At 31.5% G+C, this 27,065-nt stretch overlaps 2 protein-coding genes across 4 annotated transcripts; one reads left to right on the plus strand and one right to left on the minus strand.

The window, feature by feature from the left end:
• Nucleotides 1-385: 385 nt before the first annotated feature.
• LOC114368930 (nucleobase-ascorbate transporter 11-like) lies at nt 386-5,934 on the plus strand. 2 transcript variants are annotated; one of them, XM_028326228.1, is made up of 10 exons: nt 386-1,394; nt 2,088-2,185; nt 2,289-2,459; nt 2,876-2,976; nt 3,206-3,341; nt 3,531-3,581; nt 3,758-3,946; nt 4,390-4,624; nt 4,810-5,090; nt 5,375-5,934. In XM_028326228.1, the coding sequence occupies exons 1-10, from the start codon at nt 791-793 to the stop codon at nt 5,594-5,596; spliced, it is 2,088 nt and encodes a 695-aa protein (XP_028182029.1). In that variant the 5' UTR covers nt 386-790; the 3' UTR covers nt 5,597-5,934. The 2 variants fall into 2 exon arrangements, with proteins under 2 accessions (XP_028182029.1, XP_028182028.1); XM_028326227.1 differs by having other exon boundaries at nt 391-1,394; nt 3,758-4,045.
• Nucleotides 5,935-6,494: 560 nt separating this feature from the next.
• On the minus strand, nt 6,495-12,525 carry LOC114425431 (putative U-box domain-containing protein 50). 2 transcript variants are annotated; one of them, XM_028392359.1, is made up of 8 exons: nt 12,103-12,522; nt 11,898-12,010; nt 11,537-11,661; nt 11,009-11,438; nt 10,337-10,477; nt 8,697-9,230; nt 7,301-8,005; nt 6,495-6,764 (listed from the first exon to the last, which is right to left on the minus strand). In XM_028392359.1, exons 1-8 carry the CDS (start codon nt 12,266-12,268, stop codon nt 6,576-6,578), a joined length of 2,403 nt encoding a protein of 800 aa, XP_028248160.1. In that variant the 5' UTR covers nt 12,269-12,522; the 3' UTR covers nt 6,495-6,575. The 2 variants fall into 2 exon arrangements, with proteins under 2 accessions (XP_028248160.1, XP_028248161.1); XM_028392360.1 differs by lacking the exon at nt 10,337-10,477 and having other exon boundaries at nt 12,103-12,525.
• Between the last annotated feature and the right edge of the window lie 14,540 nt (nt 12,526-27,065).

A 27,065-nucleotide genomic window follows, 5' to 3' on the forward strand; every position in this document is an offset into this window, starting at 1 on the left:
ATTACATTTTCAAATTTGTTTTCCCAGAAATAACTTTAGAAATCTTTGAACAATCATAATCTCAAGGAAAAAAATAATGTGTATAAAAAGTATTAATCTTGGACCATATATAATGATTTTTTTATTTATTTAAATCTAACCTTATTAATTACTTATTTTAATCGAATGATATACATAATGTTATATTGTGAAATGTAATTCATTTTTTTTATAGAAATTAAGTACTTATCATCACCATGAGTAAACTTGGGATTGGACCTTGCCTCATGAAACCGAAAAAAAAAACCAAAAAAAACTTGGGATTGGACCGATTTAGCTCTGCTCTTTCTATCATGTCATCATCATCGTGTTCATGTGTTTAATCAATTGAACTGAACAACCCCACTCCTTGAGCTTGCAATTTGGTCACAGCAGAAGAAGATTACTTAAACCATAAGCAAAGAGCCAAACATTGTAATAAATCTCATCATCATTCCCACCGAATAAAAAATGACGCACATTCAATTTGTCTGATTCAAGGGCCCAAGAGAGAGAGAGAGAGAGAGAGAATGGAAACAAGCTTCCTCACTCATTCAGCTGCTACACTACACTCCACTTAACACCTCCTTTATCAACGGTCATTCCATAGGGACGTTTCGGTAAATTCCTCTCCCTCCTTCGTTCCACGGTCGCTTTCAACTGTTTCACACTGAACTCTCTTGTTCGTTTTCACACCATTTTGCTTCCACTGTGCCTCCAAAAGTCTCATCTTTCTTTTTTATACCGAACTGGGTAGAGTTCATCAGTGACAATGGAAACTGGGTCGAACTCAGAATCATTGAACAGAAACGTGGCGATGAGTGTGAGGGGTAGCACTGGGAAGAAGAAACAGCAGGGAGGTGTTACTCTAGCAGGCAAAAAAGTGGACCCTTTTGTGCCGAGAAGCGAGCACAACCCGAGAGAGTTACGGTCGTGGGCGAAAAGAACAGGTTTTGTGTCAGATTACTCTGGGGAAGCAGGGTCAAGTGGAAGTGCAAAGTTTGAAGCTTTAGAGAGGAGAGGAGGAGGGTCATCTCCGAAGATAGAGATAGATCCGGTGGTGGGGAGAACGAGGCAAAACGAGATCGAACAAGAGACTCATGGAGGAGCAATGAGGGGTGAGAATGGTGCTGTTTTGGATGGGAGAGGGAGGAAAGAGAAGGAGAATGAGGGTTGTGAGAGGAAAGTTGGTTTCAATGGGAATGGGAATGGGCATGGAGTTTCTGCAGTGGCTCCTGTGAATGAGGAAAAGGAGGGGGAGGAGGGAAATGGGGATGTTAAGGTCAGTGTGCTTCATGAAGGGGAGGAGGTTGCTGATGGAGGGTGGCAGGGACCGTTGGGATTGAAGTGCGGGCTCAAAGAGAATCCCGGGATTGGTTAGTTTGTGTTCTTCTTTTTTACCCTTGATTTGTTTGGTTTTTTAGTGTATGTTTTAGAGAATGCTTGTTTTGGATGGTTTGAAAATTTTCTGGTTGGACTTGAATGCGTGTGTCTGTGGAAAAATTCATGTCTCTAGGGAGTGTGCTTTTTTTTTATCTTTATAATTTTTGAGTTGGATAATGCTGCATGTTCAGCAATGTGAATGCCTGAATGGTATGTTGCTAACCTCCTTTTTTTGGATGTTCTGAAGCTCATCAATAAGTTCATTTATATCTTCGTGAATTGGTCTGCGGGTGATGAGTACTATCTTGTTTAAGAATAGAGGGAGGATGGTGTGAGTGTTATTTGGATTGGATTTTGGCATAAATGCCATCAACTGCTTTAATCTCTCTAGTTGCTACTGTTCTTTTCCATGACTGATTGCGGATCCCTTCCATAGAGGAGACTCTCCAATTTACAGGATAGAATATGAATGTGAAAAAAATTAGGAAAGAGAGAGAAAAAGAATGTCTACAATTTACAGGAATTTATAGAATTATTTACCCAGGCATGGAAAGCTAAATTCCATGCCCTTCCCCCTCATAAACATGATCTTTATCTTAGAATATTAGTCTTCAGATCACGTCGTTGTAAATTGCCAAAAAATTATTACCTCTTTTTCATTTACATCTTTGCATTCTCAACTGCAGTACCTCTTATCTATTATGGCCTGCAGCACTATCTATCGTTGGTTGGTTCTCTTGTATTGATTCCATTAGTCATGGTACCTGTCATGGGTGGAACAGATGTAAGCATATGCTCTTATTTACTGTTTATTGCCTGCTACTTTAAGAAAATTGATAGTTTTTCATATTCTTATCTATTCATTTTACATTAATTGCTGATCACAGAAGGATACTGCTACCGTAATTTCTACAATACTGTTTCTTTCTGGCATCACAACTATACTGCACTCCTACTTTGGTACCCGACTGCCTTTAGTTCAAGGGAGCTCATTTGTGTATTTAGCACCAGCATTAGTTATCATAAATGCTCAAGAATATCGGAATCTTACTGAACATGTAAGTTCATTTACTTATTTGACAGACGCAAAATGTTAATTCATTAACACATCACTCTCAGTCTCTTTCAGTTTAGGCATTAAAAATAATATTAAGTTATCTAAATCCATAAACTATCTGCACTTTGAAATGCAAGTACTTCAGAGAATGTAGTTAGGAGTTAATTTTCACATGACTTGTTTACTGTTTAAAGTTTAAATTTATATATATTTGAATCACCGGCATAATTTTCCCTTTATTCTTTCTGCTATTATGTATCTGTTAACTCTTAACAGACTTCTGCATTGTCAGTTTTTGTCAGCAGAATATGAACCTTTAACCTGTTGTTGATAAATCACATGAAAATTTTACTTTTATTCTATTAGTTGTTATATATTGTCAGTTTACATATTGAAGCTTGCATATTTTAATTGCAGAAATTTAGACACATAATGAGGGAACTCCAAGGAGCTATAATTGTTGGTTCAGTATTCCAATGTATCCTGGGATTTAGTGGTTTAATGTCTATTCTACTCAGGTAAGAAGTTACATGTCATATCTTATGTTCATAAATATTATCTTGCATTCAATTTAGTAAAATTTTATATTTTGTTTGTTTGCTGCTCTGTTGCCCTGCTTAATATTTATGGTGTGACACATACGCATAAAAGGAACTTGCATTGATCAATTAAGTTATAGAAGCTACTGAACTTTTATCGAAAGAGAGTTGTAAAGACTTGAGTCTAATCTGTTCCTTACAATTGTAGGTTAATCAACCCAATTGTGGTTGCCCCAACTGTTGCTGCTGTAGGTTTAGCATTCTTCAGTTATGGTTTTCCACAAGCAGGCTCATGCCCCGAAATTACCATTCCACAGATAGCGCTGGTTCTAATATTCACTCTGGTGAGTCATGCATGCATTTCAAGCAGCACCAATCCAGGATATTTGGTATCAGAAATGGTTTTCTAATTGTTATAATTTGTAAAATTTCTTCTTGTATGGTATCATGGGCTTTTTTTTATTATTAAACGATTTCAATTTTCAGCAGTGTTCAAAAACTCATTATTACTTTTTTTTTTGTCTTGTTTGAAGTATCTTCGAGGAATATCTATCTTTGGGCGCCACTTATTTCGAATTTATGCTGTAAGTATCTTAAATTAATATGTTACTTGTTCTTTTTTCATATTGATGAGCTATGTCATGCTTTCATTATAGTTTTTCTTATGTGAGTAATTGTGGACAGCGCTGACTAAGTCCTCCCTTTAGCATGTGCGTGTATAAGAAAAAATTCTTATAACATACTTTTTTAATATTTTCAGGTTCCCTTGAGTTTGACAATAATTTGGATATATGCATCCTTTTTAACAGCTGGGGGAGCATATAATTACAAAGGATGCAATCCAGATATACCAAGTTCAAACATTCTGTTGGATGCATGTAGAAAACATGCGTATACCATGAAGCATTGCAGGACTGATGTTTCCAATGCATTGTCTACTGCTGCATGGGTCAGAATTCCTTACCCTTTACAATGGGGTATCCCTATTTTCCATTTTAGGACTTCCATAATCATGGTCATAGTGTCACTGGTTGCCTCTGTGGATTCAGTAAGTATCATATTTAAATGCTTGCAATTGCAAATTATCATCTGTTTTAGACTGAAATTCAAAATGGAGTTAGCAAAATCTTCATAAATGTTAAAGATATGTCTTAAATTAAAGAAAGTTGTTCACATGCACACCCACTCACAGAACTATCCTCATTTGTATGGGTTTAGGCAAACTCAAGGTCCCCGCCCTCTGAATATGATTGATTTTCTTAGACTTGAAAGGCATGATTATTGTCATTTAAATATTATGATGAATTTTCATGTAGAAAGCAAGGATCAAACCAATTACATAGGAGATTATACTGTAATTGTAACTATGTAAACGACATATCCTTTTTCCAGGTTGGAACTTATCGTGCTACATCTCTGCAAGTTAACTCGAGGCCTCCAACTCCCGGAGTTGTGAGCCGAGGAATTGCACTTGAGGGTTTCTGTAGTATATTGGCTGGTCTTTGGGGTTCTGGTACCGGCGCAACAACCTTGACAGAAAACACGCACACAATTGACATCACAAAGGTGGCAAGTCGGAAGGTAGTGGTAGTTGGAGCAGCTTTCGTGATCCTGTTCTCATTTATAGGTAAAATAACAACACTTTGAGACAAAAATCCATAATTGAATTCAATATTCTTGTCCAACTTTCCTTTCCATCATTTTGGTGCATTTGAGTCTCAAAATATGACTGTTAATATAAGATAGATTGTGTGTAACACACAGGCTATTTTGTTGTCTTGTCCAATCTCTATTGTTTGCTTGTTTTTGTAGGGAAAGTGGGTGCCCTTCTTGCTTCCATTCCACAGGCCTTGGCTGCTTCTGTACTGTGTTTCATGTGGGCTCTTACTGCAGCATTGGGCCTCTCAAATTTACAGTATAGTAAATCAGCCAGCTTTAGGAACATAACAATAGTTGGCGTTTCGCTGTTCCTTGGCATGTCCATCCCTGCTTATTTTCAACAATACCAGGCCGAGTCAAGTCTGATACTGCCCAGTTATCTGGTTCCTTATGCAGCAGCATCAAGTGGGCCATTCCGTTCAGGCATTAAACAAGTAAGTACATTTTTCCGTAAATGTAAAAAATGAAAAATCAAAGGAACAAACAAAAGAAAGGCTGTCTGTATAGCTTATAATTGAATATGTCAATTATTAATTAAGTTTGACTTAGTTCACAAGCCTCTGACATCCTAGCGGATTTATCCTGATTGAAACTGGTATCATGTAAATTTGTCCTTAATGACAAATCTTTACTTTTGCTTGATTTTCTTGTAAATTCAGCTATAACTTGTTTCCTCTTCTGATGAATATGAGCTAACCTATCATTTTCTATGTTCAAGCTTGATTTTGCAATCAATGCTCTTATGTCCTTGAACATGGTGGTTACACTGTTGGTGGCATTCCTACTGGACAACACCGTCCCTGGCAGTCAAGAAGAACGAGGGGTGTATTTATGGTCGCAAGCTGAAGACATTGTCACTGATCCCTCACTGCAATCCGAATATTCGCTGCCAAAGAAAGTTGTGCGGTGTTGTTGTTGCTTCAAATGCTTGGGAGTCTAATGCTTGGTTCACTCTCAAATTTTAATCCTGGTAACATTCCTTCAAGAAAAAGGCCACTCCTGGGATATGTCTATTATTCCTTTATTCTCTTCCGTGGGACTAGAAGATGTTGCTGTTCATGAGGACGAAGGTAAATTATACAAGGATGTGTAATATAACTATAGTGACATTAGATTGATGATAGACTTAGACTGATTACTTATAGCTATAGAATATTTATTATGCTTGGAAAATTTCATAGTTGATAGTTGTTTCACACGTCAAGTGTCTGCTGAAAAAAAAATGTACTCTCGTATTTATGTTTTTTTATCAATAAATATTCCATTTTTTCAGTTTCACATTGAGTTAATACTTGAAAGAGTTGTAGCGAGTCACTGTCAAAGGAAAGAATGGTAAGTCAAAGATTAGAAAGATTTAGACTTGAATCTGCCCATGACTCACCAATTCAATTGGTTGCTTTTTAAGTAATAAGTGTCTTAGAGTTTATGTTGTTAGTATTTCTCTTGAGCTAATGGTCTATTAGTGGAACTGCGAATAAAAAAATCAGTCACAACCCTTATTTTATCTGTACATATGATCTAATGAAATAAAAGAAGGTTAAATTAGTATTTTGATTCTTTAATTTATTATTTAGGTTTAATTTGATCCTTTAATATTTTTGGGTTTAATTTAATTTTTTAATTTTTTAAATCGATTTAATTTGATTTTTCAGTCTAAATGGTAAGAAATTGTATCTAATGATGATTCAAAACTGTCACTAAATGATTTTAAACTGTCACAATATATATATTTTTTTAAAAAAAAAGAATCGATTTTAAAAATTAAAGGACCAAATTGAAAAGAAAAAAAAATAATTAAAGAACTAAATTGAATTAGTTTTAAAAATTAAAAAACTAAATTAAACTTAAATAATAAATAATAAATTAAAGGACAACAATACTAATTTAACCTAAAAAGAATTCAGTACTAATGTGTAACTCTAGGTTGATTTGTTGGTCTGCCAGTCCTGAATTAGGGAACGAAGGGTGTGATTAGGGGTGAGGAATGTGTGCTTCAGCCTCAAATTTGTCATTGGTGATGTGTCACGCCCCGACTGCAGCCAGTGTTCTATTGCTTCTAGCTCATAAGAAAATCCATCTGCTGCCACGTGTGGGTTTGTCATTGCCTCCTGCAGAGTCAACAACACAAGAACACAACCTTAAGTTCAAGGATTATTACCAAACATAAAATGTAACTCCACTTTTGCCTGTTTGTATGTGCGGGACTCAACATATGATCATTCTTGATATCACTAGGCTAGTGGCTTTTTCGAATTTCATCAGGATTAGTCATGCAATTTTGCAACATACAATATACATTACAAATAAATAAAGGAAAAATCATATCTAGCTGGCCAGGAGAAATATTTATGTATATTATACTTAGGTTAGGTCCTTATATAAAATAAATTAAACTTCTTTTATAAAGTAAAACCAACTAATACATCTAACTTTTATAGATTTTTTTTATTCATTTAAATCCTCTAAAAGATAAGGTGCGCATAGGTTAATTTTAGTTAGTTCCTCTCAAAAAAAGCTTAATTTTAGTTGAAGAAATTTAATACTATATTTGATCTTTTTATTTTCTTTGACAATAAATACTCATGGAGAAGTTTATCCAAATATACTCTGACTTATATAAAAATTAAAATATCGAGAGACTAACCTGAAGTATGGGGCAAAGGAAAACACTAGGCATATCACTGGAACCTGCCCTATCTATACATCCACCAATAATTGTCTTTGGCCCTTCCCTTTCAACTATTTCATCCCCGTTTCTTCTTATCTCATTGAGTTCCTCTAAAACCCTAGCAATGCTGAGTTCTGAGTTGGGTTTGGCTTTGATGGACATGCACCTCATAGCCAGGGCAGCAAGTTCCCTTGCAAGATCCAATGGCCATTGTCCAGCCATCTCATCAAGAACACTACCCAAAGCCTTCCTATCCATATCCACTGTCATCACCTCCTCGACGAGCCCGGCCCAATTTCTTCCCGTCAGAAGATGTATCAACAAAACCCCTATGGCTTGCAAATCTGACTCAACGTTACATTGCTCATCATGGCATTCAAGAAGCCCAAAGCCCGTGATCTTTGCAACCAAATTGCGGTCTAAGAGGATTTTTGATGAGCTCAAATGACAATGAATAGCGGGCCTCAACTCAGCTGCATTGAGAAAGCCCAGACCCGAACAAACTTCCGTGGCTATTCGTATTCGGTCATGCCATCGTAAGACCCGGTTTCTTCTCCTAGAAAACAGCATGTCACGTAAGCTTCCATTGCCCATGTATTCCAAAACTATGCATTTGGGCTCGGAGCAAAAGCCTACCATGGCAACCAGATGAGGTTGCCTCATATCACCAAGAAGCCTCACCTGAAAAATGCAGGATAAATTAGTAAATCCAAGCTGAGGAAGAAGACATTTTATTATTTTTAATATTTTTTTTAAAAAAAAATCTCAAATAGCTAGATTTTTTTTTTGGAAAAAAGACTTAAGATAACCATTTAATTTAGCATGTTTGATGATGATAATGCGACTCTTATAATTTATTTGGAGTGTCAAAATACGCTGACAAAGTCTGATGGGCTGGCCCATGATCTGTTAAGGGTTGGTAGGTTAGCAAAATGTTAACCCAATTGAACTTGAAAATGTGTTGGCTCTTGATGAATATTGGAACTCTTGTGTAACAGTGCAAGTTTCTTTAAAAACACTAAAAGAACTAAAGCAATCACACAAACACTTTGCTTGTAATGGCATGTGCATTATGAATTGAATGTTATTATTATTTTTGAAAATTCAAATATACAAATAAGCATTACATAAAAATTAATCAAGACTATTGGCATATGTTAGTTGAAAATTATTTAGTAATTTATCGTGTATTACGCAAGTTTCTAGTAAATTAAAATATAATAAATCAATGTTACATATTAATATTTAGACCAAACTTTCTTATAAATGTTTTTTAAGTTGTTGTTTAACGAGAACTATACTTTCATTTTAGTAGTTCCCATAACAAAAAATAGAATAACATAAACTTTACGTTAAATACTTATATTTGTACCTTGGATTGGAAATGTTGGTGTGACAAAGAAGGAAGCATCTTGATAGCAACAGAGGAATGGTTAAAGCGTCCTCTATACACATTAGTCCAATCCCCGCCGGACTTGAACCTGAGGCGGTCGGAGAAGTTATCCGTCGCCAACCGGAGCTCCTCCTCGGTGTACTCCCTGAATGCGCAGCACGTCATCTCGGCGAGGCTCGCGGCCATTCCGATGGCGTCCTTCTCCTTGCAAAACTCGATCCTCCGATTGAACACGTCCCTCTGCCGCCTCAGCTCCTCTATCTCCCTCACCATCTCGCTCCTCTCCCCCACCGCCTTCTCCAGCTGCGTCTCCGCCCGCGTCTTCGCCAACGTCCATATTTGAAGCCTGTTTGAGAGCTCCGATTGAACTTCCGTCAGGGATCTCAGGCTCCTCTTCCTCTCTTCCAGCTCCGTTTTCATCTCCACTGTTTGCTCTTTCTCTGCGTCTGATTCCTTCTTTAGCTCCTCTCTTGCACTCGCCTCTTCTCGTATTCGACTTTCCAGTTCTTCGGCCTAACAAGTACCAGTTAATAGATAAGGAATTTACGTGAATTTCATGCCAGAAAAAAAAATTAGATAAATTAACCCCTAGAAGGTATAGTTAGTTAGTCAAATGCTCAAAAGTAAAATCAATAATTAATATTAAAAAAAATTGTAATCTTAAATTTTTGTTAGTATTCAAGCAAGGTATCTACATGTGATAATTATGCTAAGTCAGATTAAATTGACCAAATTTGAGTAAATTATATGTATCTTCCTCCAAATATTTAACAAGATATTCAAAACTCAAATTTAATATTTTGGTTTAGCTAAAATAGTTCGTGCTAATTTATATATACGCTTGATGGTAGATATAACTTTTAAGAGTTATATTATTATTATTATTATTATTATTATTATTATTATTATTATTATTATTATTATTATGTCTCCTTAATTTATAAAATAGCTAAACATATTTTATTGAAACAACATACTAATTTTAATTAAAAGAATTTAAAGTATACATTTGGTTTTGTCTTATATTATATCTTTTGAATTCTCTATTATAATATATATAGCTTAATAGTGAATTCTTTTCTTCTTAATTACACTTTTTGTTAATTTATTACAACTAAGAAGTATCTTAATTTAAAGGACATTTTAATTTTTAATTTTCACATGTTACATAATTAACATGCCTAATTTTTTTATTGATATTTTGTTGCTACTATAATGTGTGCTTTTGGTTCTTTGTGGGACCTCGTGACATTTTTATTAGCTTTTAAACCTTAATCATACTTAAAATACATCTAGGCTAGGTCTCTCCCCCCCTCCACACAAGCTTATATGTTGCCAATTAAACTATATTTATTTCAGTAATTTTTTCAATTAAGGTAGTTGTTTGATTACTAATTTCAAGAATTAATTTGATCAATAGACACACATTTAAGGGAATAATTTGATGACAAAAGTACTGCACATTTAGAGATCATAAATATAAATTTTATTATTCCAGGCTTAATTAATGTGGCCAATGTTGTATCTTTCATTTATTGTTTTGACTATTTATTAAAGACGGAGAGAGGAAAGATTTTGCATGTGTTACCAAGTTAAACTGATTTAGAATAGAATATTACCCGACTGTTGCATAAACAAATTGCCCATTCAGCTTTAGTATGCCTCTCTATATTATCCTTGGCTTCTTTCCTCTTTAATTGGATAATCTTCTGAGCTTCATTAAGCTTATTTTTCAGGATCTCAATTTTATCCGCAGCACTCTGAGTAGGACACAAAATTAGGCAATATTTTTGACAAATATTAATACACCATCCACACCATGTGAACTAACAAAAGGGATCAAAGGCACATATAAATTATATTTTAGTATATTTTCAAACATCTACTATTTAAGAATTTTTTGTTTTTGGGTCCAAAAGCAAACATAAAAAGCTAATCACGGCTTTAGGGCAAGATCAACATTTGAAAATAGCTTCCGTATCTTGTAAACTAAACCGACCAAAAGTTTGAAAAGGGTGCCCTCAATTTATATTACATTATATTCATTTCAAACGCTAACAAGAGTCAAAGTAAGAAATTTTTTTAATTTAAGATATTAGTACACATCAAATTTAGACTTTCACAAACAGGCGCAAGTTCTTTTTCAATAGTGTACAATAAAAACAAATTTTATCATGCATTTATGTAAAAGTGAAACCAATCATCTAACAACTCTCTAGAAGGAACAAAACGAAAGGGAACAAAGAAGATAAATATTAGCATTAATCAAGGCCACATATTTTAGAAGTTACCATATCATAATTGTTGTGTTCAGTGACATGTGGCTCAATTGGTCCAATCTGTGAGTCGTCATTTTCTAGCACGCAGTTTCCTTCCTCCAAGTTCGAAGACAACAATTCTTGATAGTATTTTTCAATTTCCTGGAGGTAAAATTCCCACTGGTTTTGGTTCAGAGGGGACTCCAAATTGGTTGAGGAAAGTGATGTACTTCTATCTTGTGAATCGTTGGTTTTGTCATTAAACCACTTGTCTAACCAATCTTTGAAAGTTACCTTATCTCTCATTCTTGCACTCATGACCCCGCGATCATCCTCCATGATTTTCTCATCATTTTTTCCTCTGAGGAAAACTTGCTTCCCTCCACAAATAATGAACAATTCACAGAAGGAAGGCTTGTGCTGATGAACATAGAACAATCCACTAATAGCACCTTTAGATTTCCTGACCCATAAGAAAAAAATTGTTAAAGGAAAATAAGAGAATTCAGTATAGCTTGCAAAAAAATTTAGAAGAAAAAGAGCAAGGAAATGAAAGAGTACATGGATGGCTTCATGAATGAAAATCCCATGACCAATTTGGTTATTCCTAGACCAAAGATCAAGTCTATGACGCGCTTTTGCATAGGTTCATCAAATTTCTCAACTTCAAGAATCTCTGCTGGCACCTGTAATATGCAGAAACAGAAGACTATAGTTAGACTGAACCACTAACTTCATTTCATATGATCCGAATACAACAACAAAGCCTTATGCTACTCTCGTTGAGATCAGTTACACAGATCACACAACAGCATTCAACACGATTAAAAACCAAAGCTTCAGGAATTGGACTAAATCACTATAAACATTAGATCTGAGTAAGAACACTACTATTGAAGTACTAAAATGTACACACACATACCTTGCCACAAAAAGCAATATACTTGGAAAGCAGCTTGTTGATTTTATCCTGCTCATCTTTCCTGAGAATTTGTAGTTTCTCCTCACTCACAGATCTTGCAGGAAGTTTCCCAACTGCAACAAAATCACAAAACTAAGCTAAAACCAATAAAATTTCAATGCAAACAAACAAACAAAATTAAAGCTGAAACATAACTCCAACTTACATGGTGTATAGACATAATCCTTGGTACTATTGTGTGTGACATGGAGAACAGCAATGGAAATTGGATGAGAATTCCACTTCTTGAGAGCCCAATTCAAAGTCTTAAGTCCATCTTGCACATCATTACCAACAGCAACGTAGATTTTCTCGGTTTGGATTGCATCCATTTGATTGTTCCAAGCTACAAAAACTTCAATTCCCTATCAACAACAAGAAGAAGCAACCTCAAATCCAATGAATAGCATATCACAGTACACACGTATGATAAGGTAGCTTATGAATTGTGTTGATAGAGACTTTAAGATTGTAAAAGGAATAAAGAAAAGGTTTGTGTATGATAATTTTCAAAGCTTTCTTTTGGGACTTTCACAAGTGTTTGGTTCAAAGACTATTGTATTACTGCTTTAATCGGGATTTCCAAGGGAAGAGTTGAATTGGGGAGGGCCAGGTTTGGACTTTTATGGCATGTGACGATTGCCAAATGGTGCTGGGGTCGTAGTGTTATGTATCAACTTCTTTGCCATTTGCTTTCATTTCAATGGCTCCACCATCTACCAAGAATTTACTTTTGTTCTTTTCAGGATTATGATCATACTATATAATAATAAGCCTTGTGAAATTACAAACTTCATAAATACTTGTGATTAAAAATGTTGTGTACCCGTTTCAATCTAAATTTAATTGATAAAAACAAAACAAAAGTCAAAATAAGAAATCCTTTGAAAAATACTTTTATACCTAAAAATCAAACATGCATATATATTTTCTTTTTATGTTTGCTAATATGAATTATCATGTACAGGATAAGATTTAACGGAAATACTTATTATTGTTTTAATAATTTGTTTCTTTTATCTCTTTCGCTCTTTAATAATTTGTTTTTTAATTAAAAATAACACTTAAACAAAAAAAAATGTCCTTTTCAGATCTTATCAAGTGACATCAAAATTATAAGTTGCATAAATTATACAATACGGTGAGATATACGCGTTTTCTGGTAGCTTCACCAGCACCACGTTTAGAAATTTGAGAAGTGTCGCTCACTATCTTTACTGGGGTCTAATTTTAATTTTATATATCTCATAATATTTTTCTGAACTATAAAACTATTGATCAAAATTTATAATGAAGTAATTTTAACTTTTTACTCTTAAAAGGTAGTATGGCTAATTTATTCAATATATCTTACAATATAGTTGATTTAAAAACATTATGAAAATAAAATAGAAATATCACCATTTTTTTATTAAGTAATCAAGTCTCAACCGTTCTTAATATTTCTTTGAATAAATTATTAGAATGTTCTTTCTTGCTTCTTTTTCTTTCTTTTGTGTAGGAAGAGTAGTAAGTACAGATTCTCTGAAAATCATAGACTCGTCTCGTTTTTTAACAAAGGCATGTAGCATGCGTGGACACAGTCTACAACCCATAACATAAAAACCCAATAAATATGTAGACATGGGCAATTACTTTCTGCACCCTATAATGGCTTTCGGATTGGCCAATCTAGATTGGTTCTTTACGTTCCTGATTGGTTACACCTTTTTTACATTTTGGATTGGCCAATCCAAAAGGTAAAAAGAATACTCTAGAAAAGTACGGAAGCAATTTTTTGGGTGCAAGAAGAAATTGCCCTGTCTACAACCCAAAAAACACAACAGGTTAGAAACTAAGCCCGGTGTTGGTTCAGGTTTTAGATAAGACTATTTTTTAAGTCTTCTTTGGTTTGCAGTGAAAAAAAGAGTAAAATGAACAATAGGTGAGATATATACTTTTACACTTTATTCTAAAATTTCATTTCACTCTACCAAATATAAGTTTCTTTCTATTCCCACACCCCTTATTTTTAACTTTGTCTCCAACGTTTCAAAAACAATGATGAAAAATACTTTTAACGAAAATATGTTTTATTGTATATCTTGAAAATCACAACAAAAATGTGTTTCATTTTGCATCTCAGAAATCTTGTCGAGATATACAATAGAAAAGGTGGTCAAAGGTATTCTTGTAAAAAGAAATTGAAAAGGTTAAGGTGAACTTAGAAAATTGTTGTGAAAATAACAAAGCCCCTTAGTTAATGTCCAAATGAAGTCGACCAGTGCTGCATTGCATTAAATTTTAAGGGCCGTGTTTGAAGTTGCCTACCTCATTCTTAATGGCATGGAGCAATTAGCACGACAACACCTGTTTTAGACTTTTACTTTTACATGGTCGGATACTTATTGTGATTCGGATTTTATATATATATATATATCATCTTAATAGCATTATATTTTGTATATACCATTGACATCGCTAAACAATAAAGTAAAGTAAATAAATACTAATTATAATAACCTTTTAAAACTGATATATATTTCATCTTAAATAGTTTATGCTTTTCTTCACAAAACTAAAACAAATTCAAAGCATTTGTAAGTTGAAATTATAATTTCATTAAAAAAAAAATTTTATTTGTTATAACTTAGAACACAAATAATTTTCCTGCCATATTGTAAATGAAATGTGTAAAGCTTATTATATTGACCCACCCCAAGTGGCTGAGCTTGGGCAGCAATAAGGTCTACAATCAACCCATCAAATGTCTCTTAAGTATTTTCTTTTTATGCTTTATGTCACTTAAGTCTTAAACCTTATATTGCATTAAAAAAAATCTTGACCTTATAATGAGTCATTATTAATGACATCACATAAGACTCATATAAAGCCCAGTTGTGCCACATTCCCATAGGGGTTACTAATTAGTACCTTGGAATAATGATTAAGAGATTAATAAATAAAAAGGTTTTATTAAGAATTATAGAAAGGTGCATTCATAATATGAATGTTATACTGTTTAATTATTTTTATCTTAATTTTATAATCATTAACAAAACTGTATCAAGAAATGAGTTACTTAAATCTCTAAGATATGTGTCCCCTTCTCCCCTGCTGTGCGAGAAAAACCTTCATAACTTACACAAATTACAACAATACCCCGCCATAAATTAGAAATTGCATTACAATAATACCCCGCCATAAATTACAAGTCTAATATCGAGAATTTAAAATAACCAAAATCTTATAAATATGAGTCCCAATATCTATGATGTATTAAAGGCAAAAAAAGTGAAATTCACCAAAAAAAGAAGTGAAGATATGCCTAAACATACATAATTACCACGTGCATATATTCATTTACTTGAAAATCTATCATTATGAATAGAGATATGAATAGCTCGGAGAAGAACACTTAAGCTGACTTAAATTAATTTACTGAACAAATTAAGTAAAGATCTTTATTAAAAGTCTACTTAACTGAAAAAATATATACTTTAGATTATTTAAAGAGCCTTCACAGCATGAGGTCAGACTATTAAATAAGCTTTTAAGCTGGATGAAACATTTAAAAAGGTTAATTAAATTAAGATTTACGAGAGGTATCAGATATGTTTTAAATAAATAAGCTAAACTCAAATCTTTGATAAATAAACTAGGTCTACTTAATCAAAGTAAGACACCTACCCTATTCTTACCATACTTTGTCAAGTTTATTTTCAATTTCATTTTCGAGAGAAAATTTTACAGAAGGACTAATTGTTACATAACTTTTTCTTTTCTTAAAGACATGTCCTCTATTAGATTTAGAAGAAAGAAAGTAAGGGAGAAAAATACTTGAAATGTGAATTGAAAATATAGAAGGAAAAGAAATTTAATTTTCTGTTTTAAATTATATTTTTTCTGTTCATTTCATTTTTCTCTTCTTATGTATGACCTCAGTCTCTCTTCTCCTGTTTAAAACGTGACTATATATAATCAATGTCATGCTGTGTTCTTTCCCATGTTTTTGGTTCTTCATAAGTAGTATTATTTTTTTAAAACATAAATATCTACCTTGATCTTTAAATAATTAAGTTGAAATCTTTTTTCTTTTTTTTCGATCAAGGGGAGACCCTGTGGACTGTGGCCAACCTACACAAAAACACAACAACAAAAACTACGGGGCAAACAGACTCCAGAAAAGTCAAATCTTTTTAAATTTTAGAAACATGTAATAGAAATTTAGTTCTTAAATTATGAGAACTAATATCAATATAATTTTCATATACAAATCGAAGCATTAAAAAGGCAAATTAATATTAAGTATCATAATCAACATATTAAATTATTTTAGTTTTTAGTTTTTACATAACACTCTTAAAACAATTAATGTCTCTTTTAAAAAAGAATCAAATCAAACTATACCATTGCTTAGCTTTTAATTTTATTATTTTAATCCTTGCATGTTAAATGGCGGTGTCGAGTAAGCAACACTTGTGATTATTCTCGTCAATTGTCATAATAAATTACTACTTGCTTCTGCCATTGAGGTTAAAAAGAGCTTTATATTCAAGTTAGAGTATAGGCAATGTCACGTGCAAGGTGGGTACCACTTGAATGAATTTATATGATATCATTAACGTGGGATTAAATTAAGGGGTAAAGGGGATATATTCAAAGCAGATTAAAAAAAACAAATCAAGGGAGCAATAAATAATGCAAAGGTGAGAGTTAAGGCATGATTATGTTAGTATATGTCGGGACAAGGGAGTGCACGTGCGTCGCCGAAATCATCGTTTCTGCATTTTTGAACGAAAAGAAGGATGCGGTGCACGTGCCTCTTGGTCAATGGTCAAAAGCCAGAGCTTAATCTTTACAGAAAGAAGATGTGAACGATGATTAGGATCCCTTGGTCCCAGTCTCAATTTAAGAATCTACTTCCTCCTCATCATCCTTCAATAACTTTAATCACACCACCATAATGATCAGGAGTTTCAATAATAATAAAATATCTTGATATTATGTGTTTAGATGGACAATAATCATGGAGTCATTAATTTAGGTAATATTTGTCAAAATCTTCTTCAAATAAGATTTTGCATGGCTTCAATTTTTTTTATGTAAAAGAAACTTGTTGATAAAATTAGCCCATTATGCTATAAAAAAGTCTCAATTACAACAGCAAAATTCTTTTTTTGTGAAGAAATTTACTATTAAAAAAAGGAGAGAAAGATAAGTTTTTGAACAAAACTATTCTATTTAACATTTTTATTTTCTATTCATATCACATAAAATATCTATTAACTTTATTGATAATTAATCTTTAACAAAAAATCTAATTAATGATTTTTAATGAAAATTTCCTTTTAAATAATGCTTTTATTATCATTAATGTTTAAATTTGAGATATTTCTTAAAGAATTCAGTTCAATTTCACTTAAATTAATATAATAATATTAATATTTAACCTTTTTATTTTAAAGAGGGGGACTTAATTTTAAAATGTTGATATTTAGAATCAATCATTCATTTTAATTTTAATAAATTTTAAATTTCTATAATTATTTAGAATTTTAAATGTATAAATAGAAAGAGAAAGGAATTAGTTAGTAAATGTAATGTTTATACACTTACTGTGTAAAACAATTCTACCGTCTAGTAAGAAATAATCATTTGAATTATTTTATGATAATTATTTTATAAATCAATAAATTTATGATATATGATAAATTATAATTTAATGACTTTATAAAACTTTTTAAATTGTTGATATATAATCTTTTTTCTCTTAGTTAAATGATCTTTTCTTTTAATTTTTTACTCTTATTCTTTTCCAAACGTCTAAGATAGGTTAGTGTCGAACTTCAAGTCGCACTGTAGTTAGGCAAGCTTGCATATTATATTTGGTTTGGCTTAGAGACGTGCACTTCAATCTTAAAAGCATGCTTCTAAAGTCTTAAACAAAACCGAAACTTGGTTGTCACTTTTAAAAATTGATCTTTTCTAGTTCTACCTCAAATATAAAAAACTATAAACAAACATGATGATGAAGAGAAGATATTAATAGGAAATATGTAGAAGTATAAATATCATCAATCGACCATGTTGCAAAACATAGAAGCACCACGTTTTGATTTTAATATTTAATAAAGTAACATATTATATGTACATTTAAGTGTCCAAATTGGAGAGCAGAGAGGCAGTTTTGCACATTCGTGTTGTCAGGGGTGCACCACGTGTGATGTCACATGGCGTTTCGAAAGGGGATAGACAAGAACAAGCAAAGGTAGCAGTAACCTGATTTGCAACTTGCTGGTTTCTGTGTCAAGAGAATCAAACTATATAGCTAGACATTACTCAAAGCTACAAAAGGGATTCTGATTTGTGAACGTACACAACTTGTACCCGGGTCCAATCAAATTTTTTTATTTTCCTATGTGTACAAATATATTAGAGGTGAACTCTGTCACTTAAATAAAGTAGATGAATTATTATAAACTTTATTTTCATATTTATTTTTTAATGGATAAAACAGAAAAATATTGACCCCGCTTAATTTGAAAGTTTTAACATATCACTGAAATATATAACAAGTTTTTCATTTCTAACTCAAAACTGTAAGTATATCTATTCTAAAGGTAAAATTGAAATTAAATTACTCCTAACAGAGATAACGCACATCGGAAAAGAAAAAGTTAATGTGGGTAGATTTAAAGAAACTATATCCACAATGATTTGATACTCAACTTCACTCAGTTTTATTAGGCTCGTGAACTCTTTGCTTTTGGTTTTTCTTCTTAAAGACATAACAGTCACTCAACTATGTCCAAACTTTTTACAGTACGTACTTGAAATTCTTCATGTAGAACTTCTTCTTGTTAGGCCCCAAATATTAGGATATGCATTTTCGACCTTCTTGCCATTATTGGGATTCTTGGTATATATATATTTTTTCACATCCTAAATACTAAGTGTTGTAGGGCATAGAAGCAAACTGAATAATATAAGATTTATTCTTCTTCATGGACTTCTCCTCTTGAGTAATAATAGCCACAATATCCATCAATGGTTTACTTATGATTCTAAGTGTCATAAGAGAACTTCAAATTAAACGTCAAAATTGAGAAGATAGTGAAACAAAAATCTTCAAAAATCAGGTAATTAATGATCATCAATCTTTTTTTCTTTTGTATCTAATGATCATCAATCTTCACCATATGCTAACGAACACAACTAACTAACGTAAAAAAAAATGCATTGAGTTATTGATGAATATGGAGAAATAATGACTTTTCTGACTCTCATCAAAGTCATGAACTTGTAACCAACAAACTTTAAAAAGTGTTAGCATGTTCAATGATTCCTTGAACTGTTTGAGAGTTTCCATCGTTCATAAAAATCCTGAGTAGCAGTAGACTTAATAGTAAGAGTGTGAGGCTCTTCTTCCCTCAAAGTCGATGTTGATAATGATCAAATACAAATCCAAAGATTCCCTCAATTCTCATAATTGATCTCATTCAAAGTTATCATGAATCTGACATAGTAACTACTGAAAAACAATAAAAAAAAAACTAGTGGAAAACAGTTAAATTATTTTAATATGCACAACAAAATATGTCCTACATACACAATTTCTTATCTATATCATGATGTTGCCCAAAGGTCTGAATCACAATTACAGTAACAAAAAGATATGAAATAAATAGGATGTATACAAACTCATGCTATAAAAAATTCATTACCAACAGAGTACCAAAATAAAATTGGCCCAAAAAAACAAAATACATTATATCAATTACAAATAACATTCATAACAATATATTGATAAAGTATAATTATTATCAATATAATATAAACATTAATAAATGATATAAATAACACAATTTGTATAATTGTTCTTGTACTAAGTGAAATGACAATCATGTCAAACTAGTAATCCACTACACACCGGGCCAAAACACAGTATATGCATGTTTGGATTTTCGTTGCGACAATTTAAACCTTTGTTTTGAGAAACAAACTCCTAGCCTCCTTCAATACTCATTCGTTGAAGTTGTATAGGACTTCGTGTTGTAATAAAATGGTCGGAGAAATGAATTAAACATACACTATGTTCTATAAACATGCACTATATCATTATATATGTTTTTTTTTCTTTTTAATTGTCTTTTCTTTCACTTGCATCCTTTCAAAGGACCCTAATATAACATACCAGAAAAAAATATTTTGTTTTCAATTTTGTTGTTGTTAAGATAAAAGGAAAAACATGAACTAAAGTAAATTTCTTCCTTAACCTAAACAAAAAAGTAAATCTCTTCCTGGTCCTTATTTTTCAAGTTGAATGGCAAGTTTACATTCGTGTGACAGCAATATGACAAGCATAATTGACGTTAATTTTAATTATAATCAATACACTACACGACAAAGTTTTCGTCAAAGTTCGTTTATATAATTATAACAATTATTTAATATGGCATATTGACAGCTCTTGCCTTGTTATAATTCCAAACTATCCTAAATCTAAAGGACTTTAAAAAAAACCCTCAAATAATTTCGTTGTTTTGTTTAAATATAATCACATACAAAAATCTCTTTCTTGAATCAATTAAAGCAACAATTGTTTAAACTTGTTTTTTTCAATGCATTTCTAGAACCTCCAACCCTAACAAAATTGTCGCATATCAAAAGTTAGACTTATCTATATTTTCGCTGGTATACACTTTATTTAAATTAAATTAATTTTTTAACATAAATATTGCAAGTTTATGCGAATAAAATAATGTATCATATTGTTAATAAAATCACAATATTTACATTAACAATTTAATTTTTTATTAAACAAAAATTATACTATGGCGGAAACCAAAATAATATACTGTTTCTTGAATTAAATTATAAAGTTACATATTCTTACCGTAAAAAAAAAAGTTGCATGCTTAAAAATGATCTTTTCTCTAAAACAACGTCAATTATTTTTATAAGAAATAAATAAATATCATCAATGTGTTTATCATCATAAAACATTCGATCTTATTTTTCATGATTAAATCCTTCACCATGTTTCTACACATTGAAAAATATTAATCCTCTATTTGGAAAAGAGGACATAAAGAACAAAAATAAGAAAGAAAACAGTAGAAATAAAAAAAAAATAGAATGTAAAAGATATATTATATATATGAGTAGAAATAAGAAAGAAAAAAAATAGTGAATTTTTTTTGGTGGGTCTCAAAGAAACAAAATATTTATTTTCTATACTTTTCTTAAATAAATTATAAAAATAAATATTTCTATCTCATCTCTTTTATATCTTTCTTCCTTCCTTTTTATTTTCATATATATAACAAATAGAGGGCAAATTAAGTTATCCCACTCTATAATTGATGACGCCTGATTTTCATTATGATCATGCATCCGTGTGTCCTCAGTACTGTGGATGAATTTCATTATAGAATATCGACTGCGTGTATGCAGAGGTAGCCCAAACGGTGCTCTTCACGGTTCGTACGTGTGATGAAATAATAATATTGACGATGAGGAGCTAGTAGGTAATTAACAAGATGATACAAGTAGCTATATATAGTACTCCATCGGATCCAAGAAGAAAAACAAAGAGAAGGTGCCATAGTGTAACTGTACCTACCAGGTGTCTCCATCATCAAACGCAACGAGAGGCCACGTCTCACGTAGTTAATTACTCTAGTATTTTCATAAGGGACCCATAATTCCCTCTATAAGCAAACAATACATTATCATATCATATATCATCAACCAAAACGAATACATATAACTCGCTTGGTTGGACAGGTTAAAAGAGTTTTATAAATTTTCTCGTATTATTTTTAATTCTTATGAATAAAAGAATATTATATATATAATTTAGTTATAGATTTTGGATTTAAATTTTAAATATACAGAATTTTTTTATCATTTTATAATAATTTTATTCTCCTTAAACATAATTTTGTTTAATAAATTGTGTTGGTGTTGCACCGAAGACCCAACAAATCAGCCACTGCTACGTGCATATCTATCTCTTCATCCTTCATCTACGTGTGTCCATGCACTGCTTCCTCCAAGGAGAGAGAACCACAGACATACATATAGGTACGGTTTATTTGAGAGTCAAGTTATGCGTGAAAAATGTAGGATCAAAGGCATGTTCAATGAATAGAGAATAACGTTATTGTTATTTACAATTTATACAATAAAATTAGTAATAAGTCTTATATATTTATTTTTTACTTTTTATTATATTGCTTGCTTGTTTTCTGGTATATAATTTATTGTAAAAATTTGATAGTAAAAGCTGTTAATATGCTGGTAGATAGAGTTGAACTTTTTGACTATTACTCGTTTTGTTCACACGGCTTTGATAAACTACGTTTTAATCGTACCTGCTTTCCCCTCCCTCATTACTTTTTAGTCCCGCTGTAATATTGGTACAGAGGAATGAATATTAGAAAATTGAAAATACAATTGCTGTAAAATATTACTACAGCACTATAATAGAAAATAAAAGGAATTCAACAACAGTTACCCGTGATCTATTGATGAGTGCTTTACTTTTTTACATGGAATCAATTTCTAATCGAAACTCAGGAGCAAATTCTGTTATTTTTAGAAAAAAAAACCACCTTATGAGGAAAAGCACCTGGAATTAAGGAAATAAGAAAAAGAAGCTTCAATACTACCTTACTAGCCAAATAACAGTAGCTAACTGTATATCTTTTGGCCTATTAACCATGACATTGATTAAGGAAATAAAAATATAAAATACTTATTAAAAAGTAAAATAAAGTTTTTTTTTTCAGAGAGTATTAAATGTTTCTTAACCAATACTCTTATAGCATTAAAAAATCGGTATTTTTATATTTAACTGAATTGGCTTCGTCATTTAATTAGTACAAGTATATTAATAAAATTTATATATACTAGTATTTTAAAATTTTCAAACATTCATTATGTGCATTAGTTATACACACTCTTAAATCACATTTTTTCACATTCTTTTTTAATAAAAAAATTAAACTAAACTTACGATTTGAGCTTTGAACGCATCAAAACTCTCAAGTCTCAATGACCAATTATTATTCTTTTTGTAAATATTCTAATCAAGCACACAGCCATGCTAGCAGTTAATTATTACTATAATGAATCGATTTATACGCCTTGTATACAATCACTTCCATCGATAACATAAATTTCTTGACTGTATGCATGGATCTGGTCGTAAACAAGAAGGGGCGGTTGAATTTATTGATAATTATATCAACCGTAGTAATACATCAACCATAGTAAAGTTTATTCATGTTTACCAAAACATAAATGGTATGGATTTCATAATTAATCTTAGAAGAGAAAAAAAAAATTATTAGAAGTATCAAAATTTATTTACCCTACGATCATCTAATTAATTATATGTTACCTCATATATTCATTAATTGATTTATATTCTTTCAAAGATTTAACTATCTTAATTTCTTTTTGTTTTATTAATTTGTTAATAATATAATTAACAACATGTAATAAAATAATTAATTAGGCACCAAAACAAACATTGCATAAATAAATGAGCAACTTCTAAAGAGACCAAAAGTGCAATGAATCCAGCGTGGAACTCACTTCATCAATGTACTAAAATAAATATTGGAAGGGTAGTATTTTCCTAATTGCATTCATTATGAGTGTGTTTCAATATTTACTGAAAGCCATGAGCATATTTCAATATTTTTTTACATGTAGAATATTTATGCATGCTACATATGTAAATATGCAAGTACATGTCATATGCATGCTACATATATACTGAAAGGCATGAGCATATTTCAATATTTTTTTTACATTAACTATGAATGATAGACTTTTAGGGTAAAATAAGATTTACAAAAACATCTAATCCTTCATTTTGTAAAATGAAATCTATGAATCATCAGATTCATTTTAAACGAACATGCAAACGTATTTTTAATCTTTTAAGAAAATTAGGTTTGTCTTGTACTAGAATCAAACATGCAGAGAGTAATTAAGGGTGGTATAGGAAGAAAGAGAAAGTGTAAAGTGTAAATAATAACATTGGATGCTAATTGGAAGGGTGCGTAGGTGCTGCCGGTCTAGATGTGGTAGAACGCAGAGGATGATGCGTATTCGTCGGCACTCATGTTTCCCGGGCTGAGTCGATGATGATTTTTATCTTAAATTAAAAGTGACACATTACATATATAGTGTATTAGTGTATTCAACTTGGTCTTATATGCAACAGCTAGAGGGCGATGAATGATGCAATTTACTGTTCATGCTTCCCGTTTTCTCGGCCACTGGTCTAGTGGGGTGGCGCAGTGTGCCTTCCACTCTGCTTTCTAATTCGTCCACAGAAACTTGATGTTGCCATTTCTTTGGAACCAGCAGGCAAAAAGGACGAAAGTTGTTTTATTTTTTGACAATAATAGTTCTTGTGAAAATATTTAATATATAGTATGAATAATTACATTTGACACATTTTTAATCAAGTCTTATCAGTTGAGAGCAACCTTATCGAATTATTAATAATTTATCCCGGAATGGGAGCTTGCATGTTGTGCCAAGGGAGCAATCTATTGCCCTCCTCTCGTCTCATCGGTTACTCCATTGATGGCTTTGAAGTTTGACTAACCACGGTTAAATTATTAGTAAGGAGGCATCAAGTTAATTCTTATAGAGTTATTTTTTATTCTTGTATTTTTTTTAATCTAAGGATAAGGGCGAGGATAAAAAGTTAAGTCTTTTAAAAATTATTATTAGGTGAGGGTGAAAAGGACCAACTTACTTTTCACATTTAATTTGATAATTTTAACGAGTAATTCATATTTGATCGTTAGATTAAAAGAAAAAAAAAAAGAGTAAAGATGGAGAGTAATACTGTACGTGTGTGAAAATTGTTTAGTTAATAAAAAAAATATAAAAATATAATATTCACTTTTTTTATCCTTTAGCTAAGTTGGTTCATTTTTGTTTTGTTTTTATTTTAGATGTATGCTATTTTTGTTTTTTTTTTTAAATGATTATATATGTTATGCTATCTAACACTTTCTGTAAAAAAAAGAAAAGAAGAGCTAACACTTGAAATATTATATCTCTACATGCTTCTTAATCTCAATAATATTTTGTCTATTTCAGTTCTAAATTGCTTCTTTTAATATTATTTGGAAATTAGAGAAAGGAACCTTCGGATGATGTTATGCTATAGTTGTGTTCCTCATGAGTGTCATAAGAGAGGGCAAGATAGAAAAATATGTTACAACACTATCAATTTTCCCCAGGTATGCTTGGTGAATCACATATTAATTTATTGTTCATTTCTTCTTATTTCTACCATCTTTCTTTTTTAAACGATCACGACCTAAAAAGTTAAAGAATGTGTTTTTACTCGTGAATTCCACAAAAATTTATCTTCTTTATCACTTAACCAAACCACACTATCGTCCTCATTTCCCTTGTCTTCCTTGCTCCCCCTCTCTATTTTTACCCTACCAAACAAGGGGCCAATCTATCCATTTAAGTTTGAAAATAATTAAATTATGAAAATATATAGTTAGTTAATCTTTTAAAGATTTATTAAAATGTTAAAAAATATTTTTTTTAAATAAGCTGTAATTTTAAAAACATTATACGAATATGATTACTTTTTGGCTCAATTGCATATTTTATCACCAATTATCATTACTTTTTGAATCTTATCACCTAAATTTTTGTTTTCACATATTTTAGCACCATAATTTTCAATTTTTGTGTACTTAACCGATTTGTTAAATTTTTTAACGAATTTGTTCCTAAAAAATGTCCTAAAAATGTCATTTTGTCATCAATTTTTGTAAAATGACGTCATTTTGTTATTATGATGATGGTAAAATGCATTATTTTTTTTTCAAAAAGATTATAGTAAAGTGTGCCAAAATAATAGGTGATAAAATTTATGGAAATTAAAAATATAATGATAAGATGTGCGGAAAAAAAAACTTAGATAGTAACGTTTATAAAATAATAATTAAGTGGTGAAATATGTAATTAATTCTTACTTTTCAATAATTTCATGAACATCTTAAATCTAATAATTTTGCTCGTGAAGTATCATTATGATATAGATAGGAAGAAGGAAAAGTTTCAGTGGCTTTTACGATCTATGACATGATATGTGGGTTTTCTGTTTGGAAAAATTCGCTTTTGTTTGATTGAATTGGGAGTCATCATCGTATTTGCAATAAGCTGAGGAATGTAATGATATATATATATATATATATATATATATATTCTACGCGATATGGTACGATAAGTTTCTTTGGTTGAACAGGGATATGCTCTGATTGATCTCCAGCTTGGATAAACAATGCTAAGAATGATTATGTAATTAGCTAAAGGTAATTAAGAAGGTACAAGATATTTTTTTCCCGCTTAATAAAGTGACTATAAATTGTTTCCAAAACACAACATATCGTAATTAATATATATATATATATATATATATATTATATTAATTTTGACAATTTGTGAATCCCATAACCCCGACAGTGATAATTTTGCTCAACAACAGGGTACAGTAGTTGATGTGGATGTAAGTTGTGGCTCATATATATATAATGTAGAATGTATCATTTGGTAGTGAAGGGAAATGAAATTAATGAATTAAGTCCTACATGGGAGAGTTAAGAAGTGGGAAGCAAGGCAAAAGGGCATGAAGGTGACAGATTTGAGATTTGCAAGAGTTGCAGAGAGGTGGTGATGAGTGATGAGGACAAGTGGAGTTCAAAGTCTATCTAGCTAGAGGAGTGTTGACTCATGAGTCATGACTGTCTGCGAGAGTGCCTCAGAGAAAAGCTGAAAATTGAATTTAACTTTGGGATTTTATGCATTGCAGAGACAACCAAATTTTTATAAGATAATCTTCATAGGCTCTTCTTTAAAGAGATACCGTTAAAAAAGGCTGACCTCCAATGAAACATTGCTAAAATTAAGGTTATTTTTTAATGGCATGGCTAAAGGGGATTCGTTTGCTACTGTTTCATTTCTCTATGCCGCATTATCTTGCTTCTCTCCACGCTTTCACGAACCAAACATTGTTTTCAAACAAATATTATAATACTACTTGCACGATTTTTTTTTGGTTTAAGAAATATATGGATTATTAAAATT

This window comes from Glycine soja, chromosome 9 (genome assembly GCF_004193775.1).
Source record: "Glycine soja cultivar W05 chromosome 9, ASM419377v2, whole genome shotgun sequence".
Classification (NCBI taxonomy): domain Eukaryota; kingdom Viridiplantae; phylum Streptophyta; class Magnoliopsida; order Fabales; family Fabaceae; genus Glycine; species Glycine soja.